Source organism: Budorcas taxicolor, chromosome 2 (genome assembly GCF_023091745.1).
Source record: "Budorcas taxicolor isolate Tak-1 chromosome 2, Takin1.1, whole genome shotgun sequence".
NCBI classification, from domain to species: domain Eukaryota; kingdom Metazoa; phylum Chordata; class Mammalia; order Artiodactyla; family Bovidae; genus Budorcas; species Budorcas taxicolor.
The window spans coordinates 39,553,080-39,570,485 of NC_068911.1; the positions used below are offsets into that span (position 1 = coordinate 39,553,080).

General features: G+C 47.5%; 1 protein-coding gene across 2 annotated transcripts in view; it reads left to right on the forward strand.

Annotated features, from left to right (window-relative positions):
- The window catches only part of ADCY9 (adenylate cyclase 9), a 104,866-nt gene that overhangs the window by 53,131 nt on the left and 34,329 nt on the right, over positions 1–17,406 (forward strand). For both annotated transcript variants that reach the window (XM_052635924.1, XM_052635922.1), the window contains one exon: positions 13,713–13,903. In XM_052635924.1, the coding sequence (XP_052491884.1) occupies positions 13,713–13,903 (191 nt within the window). The remainder of the gene's footprint in view (positions 1–13,712; positions 13,904–17,406) is intronic.

A 17,406-nucleotide genomic window follows, 5' to 3' on the forward strand; every position in this document is an offset into this window, starting at 1 on the left:
TTTTCAGCAGCATTGCTCCTTGAGCTGCCTTCATTTCCCCGCACCTTTAACCTCCCCACTCTCCTGGACCACCCCATCAGCCAGAGCTTTCTCGAGTGCTTCCGCCCTGCACAAATCCCCGCCAGAATGCCACATCACCCCAGTTCTCTGCTACACGTCATGACCACACTTCTCTGAAGGATTGACTTGTACTTTCCACACTCAGCCCACCGAGTCTAACCACTCAGGTGCATCCCTGCTTGGCATGGTGCTGCCAGTCTCCATGCTGCCCACCCCAGGATGGCTTTTCAGCACTCATCTCACACACTAGTAATGCTCAAAATTCTCCAAGCCAGGCTTCAGCAATACGTGAACCGTGAACTTCCAGATCTTCAAGCTGATTTTAGAAAAGGCAGAGGAACCAGAGATCAAATTGCCAACATCTGCTGGATCATCGAAAAAGCAAGAGAGTTCCAGAAAAACATCTATTTCTGCTTTATTGACTATGCCAAAGCCTTTGACTGTGTGGATCACAATAAACTGTGGAAAATTCTGAAAGAGATGGGAATACCAGACCACCTGACCTGCCTCTTGAGAAGTCTATATGCAGGTCAGGAAGCAATAGTTAGAACTGGACATGGAACAACAGACTGGTTCCAAATAGGAAAAGGAGTATGTCAAGGCTGTATATTGTCACCCTGCTTATTTAACTTATATGCAGAGTAATCACGAGAAATGCTGGGCTGGAGGAAGCACAAGCTGGAATCAGGATTGCTGGGAGAAATATCAATAACCTCAGATATGCAGATGACATCACCCTTATGGCAGAAAGTGAAGAGGAACTCAAAAGCCTCTTGATGAAAGTGAAAGAGGAGAGTGAAAAAGTTGGCTTAAAGCTCAACATTCAGAAAACGAAGATCATGGCATCTGGTCCCATCACTTCATGGGAAATAGATGGGGAAACAGTGGAAACAGTGTCAGACTTTATTTTTTGGGGCTCCAAAATCAGTGCAGATGGTGATTGCAGCCATGAAATGAAAAGATGCTTACTCCTTGAAAGGAAAGTTGTGACCAACCTAGACAGCGTATTCAAAAGCAGAGACATTACTTTGCCAACAAAGGTTCGTCTAGTCAAGGCTATGGTTTTTCCAGTAGTCATGTATGGATGTGAGAGTTGGACTGTGAAGAAAGCTGAGTGCCAAAGAATTGATGCTTTTGAACTGTGGTGCTGGAGAAGACTCTTGAGAGTCCCTTGGACTGCAAGGAGATCCAACCAGTCCATTCTGAAGGAGATCAGTCCTGGGTATTCTTTGGAAGGAATGATGCTAAAGCTGAAACTCCAGTACTTTGGCCACCTCATGCGAAGAGTTGACTCATTGGAAAAGACTCTGATGCTGGGAGGGATTGGGGGCAGGAGGAGAAGGGAACGATAGAGGATGAGATGGCTGGATGGCATCACTGACTCGATGGATGTGAGTTTGAGTGAACTCTGGGAGTTGGTGATGGACAGGGAGGCCTGGTGTGCTGCAATTCCTGGGGTCGCAAAGAGTCGGACACGACTGAGCGACTGAACTGAACTGACAGAGTGGCCTGTTCCTTCTGGCTTGGCTTCCTCAAGAATCTTGTTTGTCTGACTGTCATCTTGGACTTCTTTGCTGGACTCCCTCCCCTACCACTTCTTGACTCAGAGGTCCTCAGGCTCCCTTCCTGGCCCCTCCTTTCTCGTCATCCTCTCCATGGGTGTAGCAGGGACATCCCATCTCTGGTCTGGATCTCCCCTCTGATTGGGATGTTGTGACTGCCTTGTTGACGTCCTCACTGGGGGATTTTGCAAGTGTCTTACAATTAAAGGGTCCAGAACTGAGCTTCTGATCTTACCCCTCAAACCTGTGCCTACCCCGGTTTTCCTCAGCCATTGAGTAGGGTGGAACACGGGGAGTCAGCCTTGTTCCCCTTCCTCACCCCCATGTCCAGCCTGTTGGTTCTGCCTGGAACTTGTTTCATGAATCTGCCTGTTTCCACCCAGTGATGACCCCAGGCCAGGCTGCTCTGACCCTCTGCTTGGGTCACAGCAGTAATGTCAGGGTGAGCCACTGCTGGCTCTCGATACCTTCCAGCCGTTCACCCGTCCCAGCCAGCCAGGATCTGGGTAGGGTCTTGGAGCAAAAATCAGATCAAGCATTGGTGACATTTCATTTGAATAAAGTCTGTAGTCCAGTTAGCAGTATTATACCAAAGTTGATTTCCTTTTCTTGATTATTGGTCTGTATTTTTAAAAATTAATTTATTTTAATTGGAGGATAATTACTTTACAATATTGTGATGGTTTTTGCCATACAGCAACATGAATTGGCCATTGGTATTCATGTCTCCCAGTCCTGGACCCCTCTCCCACCTCCCTCCTCTTGTTCTATGTTTGACGTTGCACAATAAGATAGTAACACTGGGACAAGAGGGGTGAGGAATAAAAGGGAACTCCTAGTTCTTTTTGTAACTTTTCTGTATTGTCTAAAATTACTTCAAACTAAAAGTTTTTAAAAATGAAAATGAAAATAAAAACAGGGAAAACTGGGCTGTGTGCATCCGCACTTAAAACTCCGCCGAGGTCTCCATGCGCTGATTCAGGGTGCGCCCGCTGGGTCCAACCCTGCCCGGGGGTCCAGCCTCACCCAGGCCACACTCCTCCCTTACTCTGCTCGAGTGAGGAGCAGCTGATTGTTTATCCTTCACTCCCAGATCCAGGGGGTCAGGGACAATGGTCTCTCCTGCACGCAGTTTTGTCATTAGTGTTCGCCTGGCATATAGTGGGTGCTCAGATAGAATCAGTAGACAAGTGGCTTCTTGTTCCTGTTCAGAGCAAGTACAGTACTTTCAGTGCTTTGTTCTGTCCCAGCTTGATTTTCATGCCATGTAAATGAACCACTGCTGCAGGGGTGCGGTCAGTTCCTGCCGCGTTTGGATGCCGTGTGTGCCAGGCCTCCAGGCCAGTGCTGTCAGTCCTCAGATGAGTAAGGGAGAGGCCATGTACGGTATTAAGAGCCTTTGTCTGGGCCTTGCCTCATGCTTGGCAGATCTCAGGAGCTCACTATTTGTGACGGAGTGAGGAGGATAAGTTCAGAATCTTTTCCTTTTAAAATTGCTGCAGATATGCACGTACATGCACACACACACACATTATATGTACAATGATGTAATAGACGCATATGCAGCATTGTGGAATTTTTCAGTTTTTTTTTAATATCCTTTCAGCTGGTTCTCTCTTGGCAGGGGGAGGTTTGGAAAGAGAACTGCAGGACTTCTGGCAGCTTGTGGGGCAGGGGCCCTGCTGTGGCCTGGCACCCACTTTCCTGGACACCCCCTGCTGTGTCCCAAGGTGGCTTGACACAAGGCCATGTGGTGGGAGATAGGTAGAAGTGTGGCTGACGATCTTGGTGGTGAAGGTTGCATATTGTCCATGAATTTATTTTTATTCAGGAAGATAAAGAGGGCACTGCAAAGGAAGTATATAGTAGAAATGGGATAACACAGGGCCATTGGGGTGGATTGGATTGAGAACCATCTGGTTTCTGGAAGGTGTCAGTATGGGTCCTCAGGGAACTTAAAGTATTTCAGAGGATCCACTGGGAATGCTGTGTTTCATGATGATTCCAGATGAAGCTCAGCTTTATGCTGGGACCTGGGACTTGCCCTTGGCGTGGAGGTCCCTTCCCACGGTACCTGGCAGAATCTGGACCTGACTCTTGGTGACCCCAGAGTTTCTGGGCTGTGACGGGGGACCAGATATTTTCACCAAGTTTGCACCAGGAACGCATACCATGCAGGTCAGCCAGCTTCAGGGGTGAGTTTCTTGATCACTGTGGGCAGCTGCCTTGTGAGAGCAGAGGCAAGAGTGGGGTCCCCGGGGCTCACCCCGCCCTCCTGTCACAGGTGATGTCATGGCCCCCTGGGACCCTTGATCCCTTGGATGCCAGTGGACATTTGGACAGCAGGTGACAGGACGTAGGGGACCCGGGAGGAAAAGAAAGAGGGGAGGTTGGCCGAGGTGACCAGTCAGTTTACCTGCTTCACAAGTTGCCTGGGGTTGCAGGGGCCGGTCAGCAACACGGCTCATGAGACGCCTTCTCCGGCCTGGCCTTGGCCGCTTGTGACAAACCCATTAGCAACATGGCCACGTGCCTAATTCAACATTCAGGCCAGTGCAGTCAGAGAAGCCACCCCCCGCTGGATGGTCATTTGTTCAGGGGCGTGTTTTACTACATGTGTTGCTTTTAATGAGTGTGAAGGATCACCGAGCTCAGTGTTCATTTTACAAACTGCTTTTAGGAATCCTGAAGCAAATTTCCAAGCTCTCCTATTTCCTTATTCTTAAAGATTGCCTACCATTTTGTTTGCTTTCAATTTCTGTCTCTATATGTATCTGTTTCTACCTTGCTTTTCCAGTTTGCCTTTGCTGCTCTTAGTGTGGAGGGTAATGTGCCCCTTGTCTTTGCTACTAAATGTCATCTATAAAAAAGTTCATACTGGTTTCACATTTAGTTTTCCTCTTTTCTCTAGCCATTTTTTTTTTAATCTTATACCTCTTCTATAGTTAATAAAGATAAGGAGTTTTCTGTTGCCTGAACTGCTTCTCTAATAAGGAAGCGTCTAGATCTTCATTGTTCAGTGTGCTAGTAGCGAGCCACATGTAGCTGTCTATAATTTATAATGAGAGAACATTAGAAATTTAGTTTTTCACTCATGTAGCCACATTTTGAGTGCTTGGTGGCTTGTGACTGCTGAACCAATGGCTGTAGGACATTTCCTTTGTCAGAGACTGTTCTCTTGGACTGCCAGGGGTACCTTCTTACCCCAGTAGTGCTCTTCCTGTATTATCTCATCAACCCCCTGAAAGCCTCTTCAATTTTCCGGGACTTTTTCCTCCTGTTCCTCCCAGCCCAGCTGTGTGTGGCTGAAGGGTGGAAGGCACACGACCTAACTCTGTAGCAGTCCCAGGGGGTCTCTGAACCAGGGAAACGGAGTTGTCACCCCTCAGCCTCCTTAAGTCACAGTCTGAGGCAGTCTGTGTTCCTCTCATTTCTCTAGTTTCTTTTTTTCTGTTTCCGTATGGTTTTGTGGTGCTTGGCTTGCCATCTTAGCTGAGGTGGATTTCTTTGACTTTTGGGGGGCAACTTCCATTCTTGAGCTCCTCTCCTGATTTTTTTTTTCTTTTAACTAGTTCCATTTCTTTTCATAAGTTCCATTTCTTTCTTAAATGTATATTTATGATGCATTCTTTGAATCAGTGGCATATTTGCATTCAATATGTCTTTATTGATTTATCATATTTCTCTTATTTTTAACAGAACACAGGATTTATCATTGGTGTTAATGTAATACTTAGAGATTTTCTTTATTGAATAATGATGGATTTATCCAGTGGGACATTTCATAGTATTGAAAATAAATGAATGTGGATCACATGTATCAGTATGGAGGACTCTCAAACATATTGCTGCACCAAAAAAAAAAAAAGGCAACTTTTAGAAGAATACTTGTAAAATAATATCATTTAGGTGAAGGCAAAAAAAAATATATTAACTCTGAGTATTGTTAGCATTACATATGTACTTAGTGAAAACCTAAAGAAACACTTGAGGAGGAGCCCCTGACCGTGGTGTTCAGGATGGTTCTATGCTCTGCTGGGGGGAGGAATCAGGTGGGGAAGGCCTGCAGGGAACCTGGGTGCTGCAGACGACCCTGTGCTGCTTGGACTGGAGGGACTGCAAGTCTTCAGCCTGCTTTTCCTTACATGTTTCTATGTCTGAGAAATTTTATCATAAACTCAAAACCTGGTGCTTATTTAAAATATATGTAAATAAGAAAAAATCTAATATGGCTTTTGGTACATTTCTGTGTGTTTTTCTTTCCTTAAATTTTTTCAGCTTTATTGAGGTATAATTGACAAATAAAATTGTAAGATATGTAAAGTATAAATTGTGATTTGATATATGAATATGTTGTGAAAGGATTCCCCTGTCTAGTTAATTAGCACGTTCATCATCTCATGTATTTATCTTTTGTGTTTGTGTATAAGAGAACATTTACGTTCTAGTCACTTAGTAGATTTCAGTTATATAATATGGTATTGTCAGCTGTGGTCACCACAGTTTACGTTAGCTCCTCAAACTGTATTTCTGTATTTTTAACATAGTGATTTAGCTGTTAGTTTCATGTTTGACTCGTTGTGACTCCACAGACTGTAGCCCACCAGACTCTGTCTGTTCATGGGATTTCCCAGGTGGGAAACTGGAGTGGGTTGCCCTTTCCTTCTTTGGAGGATCTCCCCAACCCAGGGCTTGAACATGTGTCTCCTGCATTGGCAGGTGGATTCCTTACCACCGAGCTACCCAGAAAGCCCATTTTTTGGTGGTGTTGGGAATAACACATTTTTCTTTCCTGTGACGCCAGCTGCTCTTTATGCCTCCTCTTGTCCAGGAACTCTGCTGTGGGGTTTTGGGCCAGCGCCTCTACAGCATAGGGACCTGCTTGCTGGAGTGTCTGCCCCCGCTCCCCAGAAAGTCTGAACCCCTGGCCTTCTGCCCGGGTCTACCTCTCCTTTAGTAAAGCCCCACTCTCCACCCTTAGATGAGGGGACTTGTCAAGGTTCATCCACCCTTCTTGGGCATGAGAGGTTGTTTGCTGCAGTGCCAGGCCACATTTTTATGTAGGTCGCATCTCTGCGTGTCCATGTGCCCCCTGCATTGTCCCTTGACCTCTTCTCACAGGTGGGCACTTACTACTCCCTGCCTTGGTTTCACTTCCAGTTTGCCTCTGGGAGAGTCTACAGCATAGCTGTGATTTTCTTGAGGCAGGAATTATAGTGGGAGGCTAGCATGGGAGAAGGAACCCCTGGCTGGTGATCCCCCACCCCGTGGAGGGGTTTGCTCTTGACCTCTCTTCTGTTGCCCAGCAATACTTTTCAGGTTATCAAGAACAGACCACACAAACACAGCTGAGAAAGATCTAAGAAAGGAAGACCACCTCTAGTGCTGAGGTGAAATTAGAGAAGCCGGAGATGTCCAAGACGATATTGCTTCCTGATCAGGAAGTAGAGATTGGGGTTTCCCAGTTCTGGGCTTGCGCAAGTCTGCTTCTGGCAAGAAAATGCCATCTGGGAAACCGTTTCTGGCAGCATTCCAGCTGGTATGCAAAACACTCATCGAAAGAGAGAAAACTTTGATGTGACCTGAAAACTGGTTGACTTGGAAAGTGAGGACACTCGCAGCAGGCGTGTGACTGTGCTGGAAGTGTGATCTGGGAGTCTGCCAGAGGCTGCATAAACATTCCCACGAAGGAACAGGTGGAGAAGGTGCATGCCATCACTCCTAGGAAAGGCTAGTCAGGAGTGGCAAGAACTGTGGGGTTTTGTTTTTGCATAAGATGAAGTCTCCAGGTGAGGGAGGGTGAAGGTGTCAGCGTTGCCTTCCGTCCCAGCTGTAGATGCTCCCAGGAAATGTCTCAGTGGTGGCTCCCCTGCCTCTGCAGATGAAGGTCCTGGTGGGTGAGAGGGGAGCGGCAGTGCTGGGGGGCTGGCAGAGCCCCGCCGTCTGCCACAGCGTGGCGAGGCTGTAGCCCTGCTGCTCGGGCAGGCTTGCTGTGCAGCGCGGTGAGCACTTGTCGTCTGATGGATGTTGCGTCAGTGGTCTGGGAAGACAACCTGAGTGTCAGCCCAGCTCTTCTGGACTGGCCTGTAGCAGTGAGTGTTGCAAATTTGCTGATTCTTGGAGATATCTCGTGAAGGTCAAACTTCTGTTGTGTTTTGTTTAATCTCTCTCAGACTTCTGAACTCTTGCCATGTTGAATTTTTAGTTCTTCAAGGATGTTTAGCCTTATTTCTTATTTATATGTTTTTCCACCGTAGCTCTACTGTGTTATCTACTTCCAAGCCTTTCTTTGTAATATTTTTCTTTCACCTGCTACTGCCTGCTCCTTTACCTTGAATTCCCAAGGACAGTGTATTTCTTACTGACTTTTTTTTTCATTTCTCCTTCAAATCTCAGGACTGTTGCATCTTAATGTTTGTGTAGGTTTTGTTTTTTAAAAAAGAAGCACCCTCATTGAGGTGTAATTAACATACTGTACAGTACACACTTCCAAAGTATACAGGGCCATCGTCACCACCATCTAACTTTAGAATATTTTCATCATTCCCCCCAAAAGGAACCCTGGCCCATTAACAGTCGTTCCCCATCCCTCAACCCCCAGACCTCTGGCTACCACGAGGCTGCTTTCTGTGGCTTTGCCTATTCTGGGCAATTCACATCAGTGGGACTATGTCAGACGCAGCCTTTTGTGTCTAGCTTCTTTTGCTTAGTGTCCTATAGCTTTATTTCCATTTCAATATATTCCCCTTTTGGGGTTTTATTTTTCAATTATTTAGCTTATTCCCAGATCTTAAATTAAATCTCTATTATTTATTTTCTAGAACTTATCTTCCATTATCTGTGTTCTGTGTGCAAATCTGCAACTCTTAAAATTAATTTTCAAACTATTAGTTTAACTATTAAGTTAAAATCTTAAAATTAGCTAGTATTTCTCAGGTCTCCAGGGGGAAGAGTACAGTCTGTGTCTCCTGTAACTGCCACAGATGTGACCCGACGTGCTCGCCTATGTCTGATGGCCACTCAGGGTCACCGTTAGGTGAATAACAGTTCATTAGTTGTCAGTTCGTCTTAGTTCCTGACACCTTTCCTTCTAGCTGTCTTGTTTCGTAGTTGCTTCTGATTGTTAAATTCTGTCATATGTAGTATTCCAGAATAGTTATCGTAGACCCTCACTTTCCTTTTGTTTTCTAACTGTAAATATGCCTTTTGTCACTGGTGAACCTCCTGCCAGCACAGACTTGACTGCATGTGATTCTCTCTTCTTGTTGGTGGTCTCTGTCCTCCCCCTCACCCCCTCACTGCCAGCTTCCCGTCTTCCCATTTAACTCTTCGTGAGCATTACTGCATGCCCTTCCTCGCTCCACTCTGACTTCGTCTTGAGTGTTCCTGGAGCTACCCCGAGGGGAAGCACTGACTTCTTTAATCCTCACATCAGCCCTGTGAAGTGGGTCATCATTAGGTGACTTGTATTTCCATTTTAGGTCACGGTTTTCATCTGCACTGTTGCGAACACTGGAGCAGTCCTTTTTCTTATCCATTTCTTTCAATACTCAGCCCAGGTCCCTGCCCTCAGTAGGTTACTCAATAAATATTTTGTTTGCTGGGTAAGTGAATGTGAGAATGAGCCAATGAATGAAAGAGATGGTTAGTACCCAGCAGACTGTTTCCATAAAGAGCCAAATGCTATCTTTCAAAGAAGTCATTTTGTAGCTTTTGAAGACCTGTAGTATTAAACCCTAATTCGGGAGCTTCTTAGAGGTGCAGGGAGTGGGTCTTTGAAGGTGGTTACACTGGCCTCTCCCTGCGCTGGTTTCCAACACTGAGCAGGGTAGCACTTCCTCTTGCCAAGTAGGAAAGTTCAGAAGACAGCTCATGGGAACGTGGTCACCAGGTGATTGCCCGGTCACTCACCTTTGGCTGTTACATGTACCCATTCCTACGAAAACAATGAAGGCTGGCACATGGGGTGCCAGCCGCAGGAGCAGGTATGGGGCAAGTGTGTGCACATGTGTGTTCTTGTAAGAGTTTGCGGGTTGGGCTAAATGTGTAGTCAGGATCAAGCCACGTAGGCACAGTGCCCATCACTTCAATTTTTAAGAAGAGGGTAAGTCTCACCCACAGCCATTTGCTATCTTGAGAACTTGTGATTTATTGTCAAGTGTTGCGACAATCAAGATGAATCACCTCCTTGCAATTAATTAATTGTTTCATGTAGGAGTAGAGAGGGCTTAGGCCCATCCACAATGTTTTGATGTTAACAAGATGGAAAAAAATTTTTTTCCCCACCAAAACTTTTGGTCGTCTTAAGCAGAAGCAATAGATAGTTATGAAATATCTATAATTTTGTAGGCCCTGGTTATTTGGTAGATTAAGGTTGAACAGTTTTAATCTTTATTTTCTGTGTTGACTGACTGCATTTTAGTTTAAATAATGCTCGTGTTACTTGGTCATCACAGACCTAGTTAGCAGGAAAAATTTGTTACAAAGTGAAGTGAGTTTTTAGACTGGTTGTGAATTAGCCCAAGCCGATGGCCTCCCCTTATATTTATTGTTTTAAGCTCCCAGCCATCTGCTGTGTCATGCCTCTAACTCCCAAGGTCATGCCTCCAGGCATTCTTTCCTTCCTGATTAGTCTCCTCTTTTCTTTCGGGTTGACACTCCTGTCCTTGGTTCTTGGGTTGGGATATCGCCCTCCAGAGCAAAAGTCCTGCAGAAAAAGACAGAAATAAAGAGGCCAGAATCGTCTTTCTTTTCCAAAATGAACTTTGGCACTCACTCAAATTACACTCAGCTCACGAAAACTAGACATGAGTTGTGTGCAAGGCTTAGGTTTCCTCCTCCTGCTATAGTTAAGGCTGTTGACCACGTCAGCCTCTTGAGCACATGCCGCCACAGAGGGCACTTCTGCCTGTTGGAAGCTCCGGGTACCTTCTCTAGCTGCTGTGAAATTAAGCCAATGGAAGGCATCCACACTGGTGAGGTTCAAAGTCAATTACCAGGAAAGAGTATAAGAAATCTTATTAATTGTTCTCCTGTTTACACTGTACGTAAGAAAATAAATAATTCAGCTGCCTTATTTTGACCTTCCGCTCAAAGAGAGCCGTCCTAACGAACTTGGACCCCTGGTTCTCTCTGTGTGGTTACTCATTAAATCCTTATGTCTTATGACCTCTCCTGACTGAAGACTTTAAAGGGGCTGCAGCCCAGTCACCTGGCCCAAGTACCTTCCCTGGGATAGGTCACATCTGGCCTGGCTGTATCACACTGTTGCCACTCCAGTTTCAGCAGAAGGGTACACTTTAAACTTAAACTTTTCATATTGAAGCATAAATTGAAAGTTGCTTAACTTGGTTACCGATTTGCTCACACATCCATGTGTCTGACCTTTGGCATACTAGCACTGCTGTCTTACTAATACAGGTTCCCTAGGGGCTCACCAGAGGAAAATTCTAGTTAGGAGCAAATTCGGAGGAGTTATTGATTTAACAGTCCTCCAAATGCTTTTGTACACAGAAGGAGCGTAAAAAAAGACTCCCAGCGATAAGCAGGCCAAACACACTGGTTGATAGTAGTAGCTAATGTTACTGACTTTTTGCCATGTGCCAGGTGCTGCTGTGAAGGCCACACGTGTGCTAATCATTTAATCCTCCAGTCAGCCCTGTGGGGTGAGTCCTGTTCTCAGCGGGACGCAGAGCCATGAAGAGTCTCACTCTGTCACGCATGTCGAAGGGACGGAGCCTGAAGCCCTGGGCTCCCCTGCCCTTGGAAGCCACGTGCCCTCACCCGTCCCACCTACTGGCCATGAAGCCTTGCCCGCTGCCCCACACTTTGGGTGGGAGGTTTCTGCCCCTGCCGTTGTCTCCCACCTCCTTTGTCCCGAGTCCCTCCGCACCCACTTGTGGCCAGTGTTCCCAGGGCTCCCCGGTTTTTCCTCAGCCTCCTGCCTGCTTCTTCCACCTTCTCCCCATGGCCCCAGCGTGAAGGTTCCTGGAGTTGGCCTGCCCTGCACAGGGCATGGACTCCAGCACCTCTGTGACCACCCCTCTCCCCCACATGTCCTCTGTTCCAGCCACACAACACTCAACCTCCACCCCCAACTCTGCCCACCAAATACTCCCTTTCTGGAGGCCACTTCCCCAGTTATTCTGTCGACACCCATGGCCTGACCATGGCTGCCCCAGCCCCTGGTCCTGGTGGCTCTCACGGGGCAGGCCTCTCTTTATCATGTCTTCCTCAGCATGGAGGAGACGTCACCCAGGAGGCTCCCTGAGCCACTGAGTCTTTGCAAGGTGCACCCCGTCCCATGCCTCCTGGGCCTGGACCCGCTGCTGAGGTCCCCCTGCGGAGCCGCCCTGTGTGGGGAGGGCCATGGCCACTGTGTTCACACTTGTCCCCCCCAGCACGATCAGAGTGTATCGTAAACAGAGGCTCCTGATACACGTTTGCTCGGTGAGTGGCAGCTCGGTAGCTATAATTCAGAGCGAGAACAGCAACAAGCCTCAGGGGTGTCCCCCCCAAGGCAGGAGTCAGAGCTTACGCTGTGGAGCTGGCACCGTGCCCTGCATCCCTGGGCAGAGGTATTCTAGTTAACGTTACCTCTCTAGTTTATGCGCAGTCAGTCAGGACTGTGACTAATCCTATACATATTTGGGATGTATATTTTGGAAAAATACATGGACGTTCAGGACCTCAGGTTAAGAGTGAGCATTTAATACTCTCCTTGGAATCAGTCAGTATCTAAAATTATTCATCTCAGTCTTTGGATTCCCACCTCTGAGTTGGCTGCACTCCTGGGTGTCTTTAGGTCGTCGACAGATTCTCAGAATAGTTGACTTAAAAACATACATGAAAAAAAAAGTACACCATACAGTACTTTACAAGGAGGGAGGGAGAGAAAGAAAGGTGAAGTGGCAAGATGGTTTAGCTATAAAATGGTTAAGGATTATTGAGGAAGTAGTCCAGGGTCATTTGATTAATTTTAGAGTATTTATTAAATATGAATTGATTGTGAGAAACTATGGATTCAGAAGTGTAGACACTGGCCACCTCTTGATTGAGTCTCTTGATGATGACTTTTCTTTACCACCTTCTGCTGCAGCTTAAACTCTTTAAGATGGGAACCCTGCTTTGTTCTTATTTTATTCTCTGTGTACAGCATACACCAGGCCTAAAATAAATATTTATTGAATAAATCATATTGTCACTCCCTTTCATAAATTCACAGTCTGGGTCAAATTCCAGTAAGGACTAACAATGGATTTCTTTCAGTCAGGCTTGCTTCTTTTACAGAAAGCCCTTTGGTTCCATCTGGAAAAGCTGTTCCTTGTTACCTTCCCATCAGATAGTCCTGCACACCCAGAGCAGGGCCCACCACCCGTCACAGCGGCTTCCCAGGGGAGTGTATACTGCTACCACAGCCTTCAGTGGGCATTGTAAAGTTGTAGGCTAGGTGTCCACTTAACCAGCTTTTATTGTTTGTTTTAAATGAGGATTTGGTGAGAGAATAAAATTCCCATAGACGGCACCTTGACATATGCTGATGTTCCTGCCATGAATGTCTGGATCCCATAGAGACTCGATGAACGTGAATCGAGGGGGCGCTGAGTTCCCCGATGGCACACATCCTGGTCTTCCCCTTCAGAGTGTTTGGCAGTCCCTGATGTAGGTAACACGGTCTGTAATGACCCTCACGTCTAGAGTGGCCAATGTGAAGAGCAACAATACAGATAGAAACAAACCACAGAATTGTAGAGGGTCCACCATCAGTGGGCTCTGCCGCTGGCAGAAAGAGGCCATGAGACCCTTCCAAGGAGGGACTTTTAACCCCCATTTCAGCCCCAGAATGTGACACGAGCTGCCACCACTCAGAGCAAACACAGCTGGAAGACATGGTGTGTCCTGGAGGCGGGTGTTCTCCGTGAGGCTGTGCGTCTCTGGGAAGCTCACGGGTGCAGTAGTAAAAATATGACCTTTTCTCATTTTCACTTTACTCTTAACTTTCCAGGAGAGTGTCCTGCGTAGAGAGCAAGACGGAGCTGCGTTTCGACCACCGCTGGTGTCACCTGTGCTGACTGTAATTTTTATCCATAGGTTTGAAGACATACCTGATAGCGGGTCAGAGAGCGAAGGAGTCTCACTGCAGCTGTTCAGAGGCCTTACTTTCTGGCTTTGAGGTCCTTGACGGCTCACGGGTGTCCTCAGGCCCTAGGGGACAGGGGACAGCGTCGCCAGGGAGTGTCAGTGACTTGGCGCAGACTGTCAAAACCTTTGATAACCTTAAGGTTAGTTTTTTTTTTTTTTTTCCTACTTCTAAAACATGATATTAATTCTGCAGTAGAACATGTGAAGTAATAAGCAGCCTTCAGGTCTGTGGCAGAGACTTGGAATGCCCTTTCATTTTTTTTTTTTTTAACATTTTAAAATTTAGTATAAGGTTAGCAGCATTTTGCGTTTTTAATACCTTTGCTTTTATGATATTTTATGCACCACCATTTTCTTTTTACACATAGACTTGCTTCTAACTTGAGTTACTATTGCCTTTCTCTATGAGCTACGATGTCTTGGGGGGATTTCTGAAAGATCACGAAACGTGATGATAGTCAAGGTGATTCTCTCAGCCTCTTGCTTTGAGGCCTAGTTCGTATCTTATTTCAGAGACCACTTTCTCAAGTTACTCATACGTCTCCTGAAATCTAATGTTTTATATCATTAGGGTTTGTTGGTGTGGGTAAAGCCTGTGCTGTATAGCTCCCTGGAAGAGTGCAGGCTTGCCAAGAACATTCTAGTAGTTCATCAGTGGGACAGAGATGGCCTGGTGGTTGCACCGCTGCACCCATTCCTGTCCTAACAAGCCACCAAGGAATTAACACAATGGACCCTGAGCCTCCAAAATCACTCTAATGTGCGAGTCGCTCCTTAGTTGATGTAGTTCCAGTACTGCACTGATACCTTTTGTTTATTTTTACAGTTTACATATTTGCTGTTTCTTTTTTTTTTAAGAGACAGTTAACACTTTTTCACTTCACTGTTTTGTGCTCTCAAATAACACTGTGATGTGTGGTCAGGATGATGGCCTGCCGGTGTGGCTGTGACCAGCACATTCCCGCGTGTCCTCGTCCATTAACACAGTTGAAAGCTAGCGGTCTTGGTGTTTCATGGTGTGGCATTTGGCTGCAGTCTCCAGCTTATTTCACTGTGTTGGACTCCGTGGTGCCTCTCCTCCAGGTACCACGTGTGGGTCCCGTGTTCAGGTTTGTGGACTGCACACGCATCACTTGTTTCCTTGGTGCAGGGATTCTCAGTCTCGATACTGCTGGTGTCAGCTTCAGCCTCGACTCCATCGACACTCTGGGTGGAGAACTCTTTGGACGGGGGCACCCTGTGCACTGTGTGATGCTAAGCAGCCTCCCTGGCCTCCCCCTACTGAATGCCAGGAGCACCCCCTCCTCCCAGGGTGTCAGCCCCGGTCTCTAGGCCTAGCCCCGTGGCCCCTAGCAGAAGGGGAAAGGTGCAGTCACCCCTGCTGAGGAGAGGGTGTTAGCCCCGCTTCTCCCCCACTCTCTCTGGCGGGTGTGTCACAGTGGGTGTGGCAGAGATTTCCACAATGCCTGCACACTTTGGAGCCAGCTCCTTTGCCTGGGTGGCTGTCTTCCAGGAATCAGAGAGAGGAACCCCCTTCCCACGCCACCCCACAGCTCAGAGGCCAGCACTGAGCAAGGCCAGGCCGGGAAGAGCAGGCAGGGGACAAAAACGTGGCTTCCAAGCCCAGCCTTCTTACTGGAGGAGAAGGTGTTTCCTCAGGCTTCCAGCTGGGCTATAGCCAAGTAGAGAAACAGCTCAAGCCAGAAGTAGACGCTTCGCTGCATTTGTGTGCCACTTAAGATGATGTGCGCGTGTGTCTGTGAGGCGGGGCCCTCGTGGACCTTGGTGCGCCACATGCCTGCAGCATTAGTGACAGCGGTTCTGCACTCAGTTGCCTTACGAAGGTGTTTTGTCCTCCCGACAACATTTCTTATTCTAGTTCTAAATCTACTTATATACTTAGGTATTTTGGGTCTGGTTAGGCAAAAGCAATTTAGCATACTCTGTTGCCATGTGTAAGTTTTCCAGATAATCTTGTGATCCCTGAAGGATCTCTGTGCCTCTTCCCGGAGGGGACGATGAGAGCATATGAAGTGTCCTCTCAAATTAGTTTTGGGAGGAGAACAGGATATCCCCATCCTGAGACGAGGACACCCTTAAGGTAATGTTCCTAGATTCACGGAGTGGAAGGAGCAGGAGGAGACAGGAGGCCTGGTCTCTATGCCAGGATTTGCCACTCAGGGTGCCTCCTCACAGCCCTGCTCTGGGCCCTGGTTCCTGGGCGTCAGCTGGGCCAGGGCATGCGACTGAGAGTCATTCGCTCCGGAGACCAGAGTGAGTCCCTGTGAACTGTCATCCTAGACTTGAAAGGCAGAAAACTGAGGTTTGCTGTAAAGAATACGTTGATTATGATCTGGCAGGCAAGGTCTCCCCTCGGTCTGTGAACGAGGCACAAGTGCATGAGCACTCACTGGGCCCAGGCCTCTGGGAGGATTCCTCCTGTGAGCAGGCAGTGCCTCACGTGGGTCCCTGGCCTGTCGCCAGTGTCATCCACACTACCGTGAGCTTTTCTAATTCACTGGGTCACAGACAAGTTCCTCCCTGTCCTTTCCCAGGATCTACAGACTCTCTCTGTCAACAGGCTTCTTTCCCTTGGTGGCTGCTGCCACCCTGGCCATCAAGAGTTGGCTCCCGTGGGCATTTCTATCTCCCTATATCCCCCGACCCCTGCCCAGCACGGGAAACCCTGCCCAGCTGAAGGGGCCTGTCAGAGAGAGGGTTTCCCCAGGTAGGTTCCCTTGAGCAGTAGTTTCTCAGGATGGCATAGGTGTCAAGTATGGGAAAAGTGTTCTGCAGTCAAGTCAGTGTGGGTTAAGTGACACTGAAAGTGTCTCTTTGCTCTAGGCCTGCTCAGAGCTTAGCACAGTAACGTGCACAGATAGGTCTCCAGAGAGTGAAGTGGTATGCAGAGTTCTCTGGCTTCTTCACCACAGATTTCTTCTTTCAAGCTGTACCTTTTGGGGGCCTGCTTGTCTAGTGGAAGGGGTTCTATAACCAAGCCCAAGGATTCCTGTGTCTGCAACAGAGTCAGGGTTTATCTGCAGTTGCCAAGCAATATGGTGGGAGATGAGCCTCAGACCCACTCCTGCTTGGTCTCTGAGTTAAAGAGGGAAGACTAGTGAAGCTGGAGTTAGTCTGTGTTCGGCATTTCTTAATTGTGGTTTCAGGAGTCAGGATGGCTCTGGCTCATGATTCTCTGGCCTGGGGTCCCTGGTGGCCTGTGGCTGGGGTCTGTGGCTCATCTTGCCCTGGAAAAAGCAACCTGACAGTGACGCCAACAGCAGCGATTCAACGCGTTGATGATGCTGTCGGCAACACCGTCTTAGTCTCCTGACAACGGCTGAGGCGTGTTCAGTTAGCCCAGCATCGAGGTCAGAGGGCGCAGGAAAGAGAATAAGGTTTTGGATAGAGAGAATGATCATAAACTCAGCAGGGGAACTCGGTGTTGGAGTGACTCAGCTGCAGTTTCAAGAAAGAACCAAGGAGTTAGAGGAAAGGGGTTGCATAAACTCTCGGGGAGTGAATCCATGCTTCTGGTCCTGTCATGCCTCTCTCCTGTGATGCGCTTGCTTCCTGTCCCCACAGACTCCCCTCTTGCTGTTGCCCTACAGCCCCCTTAGTTTCCTGTGATTCCTCCAGCCAG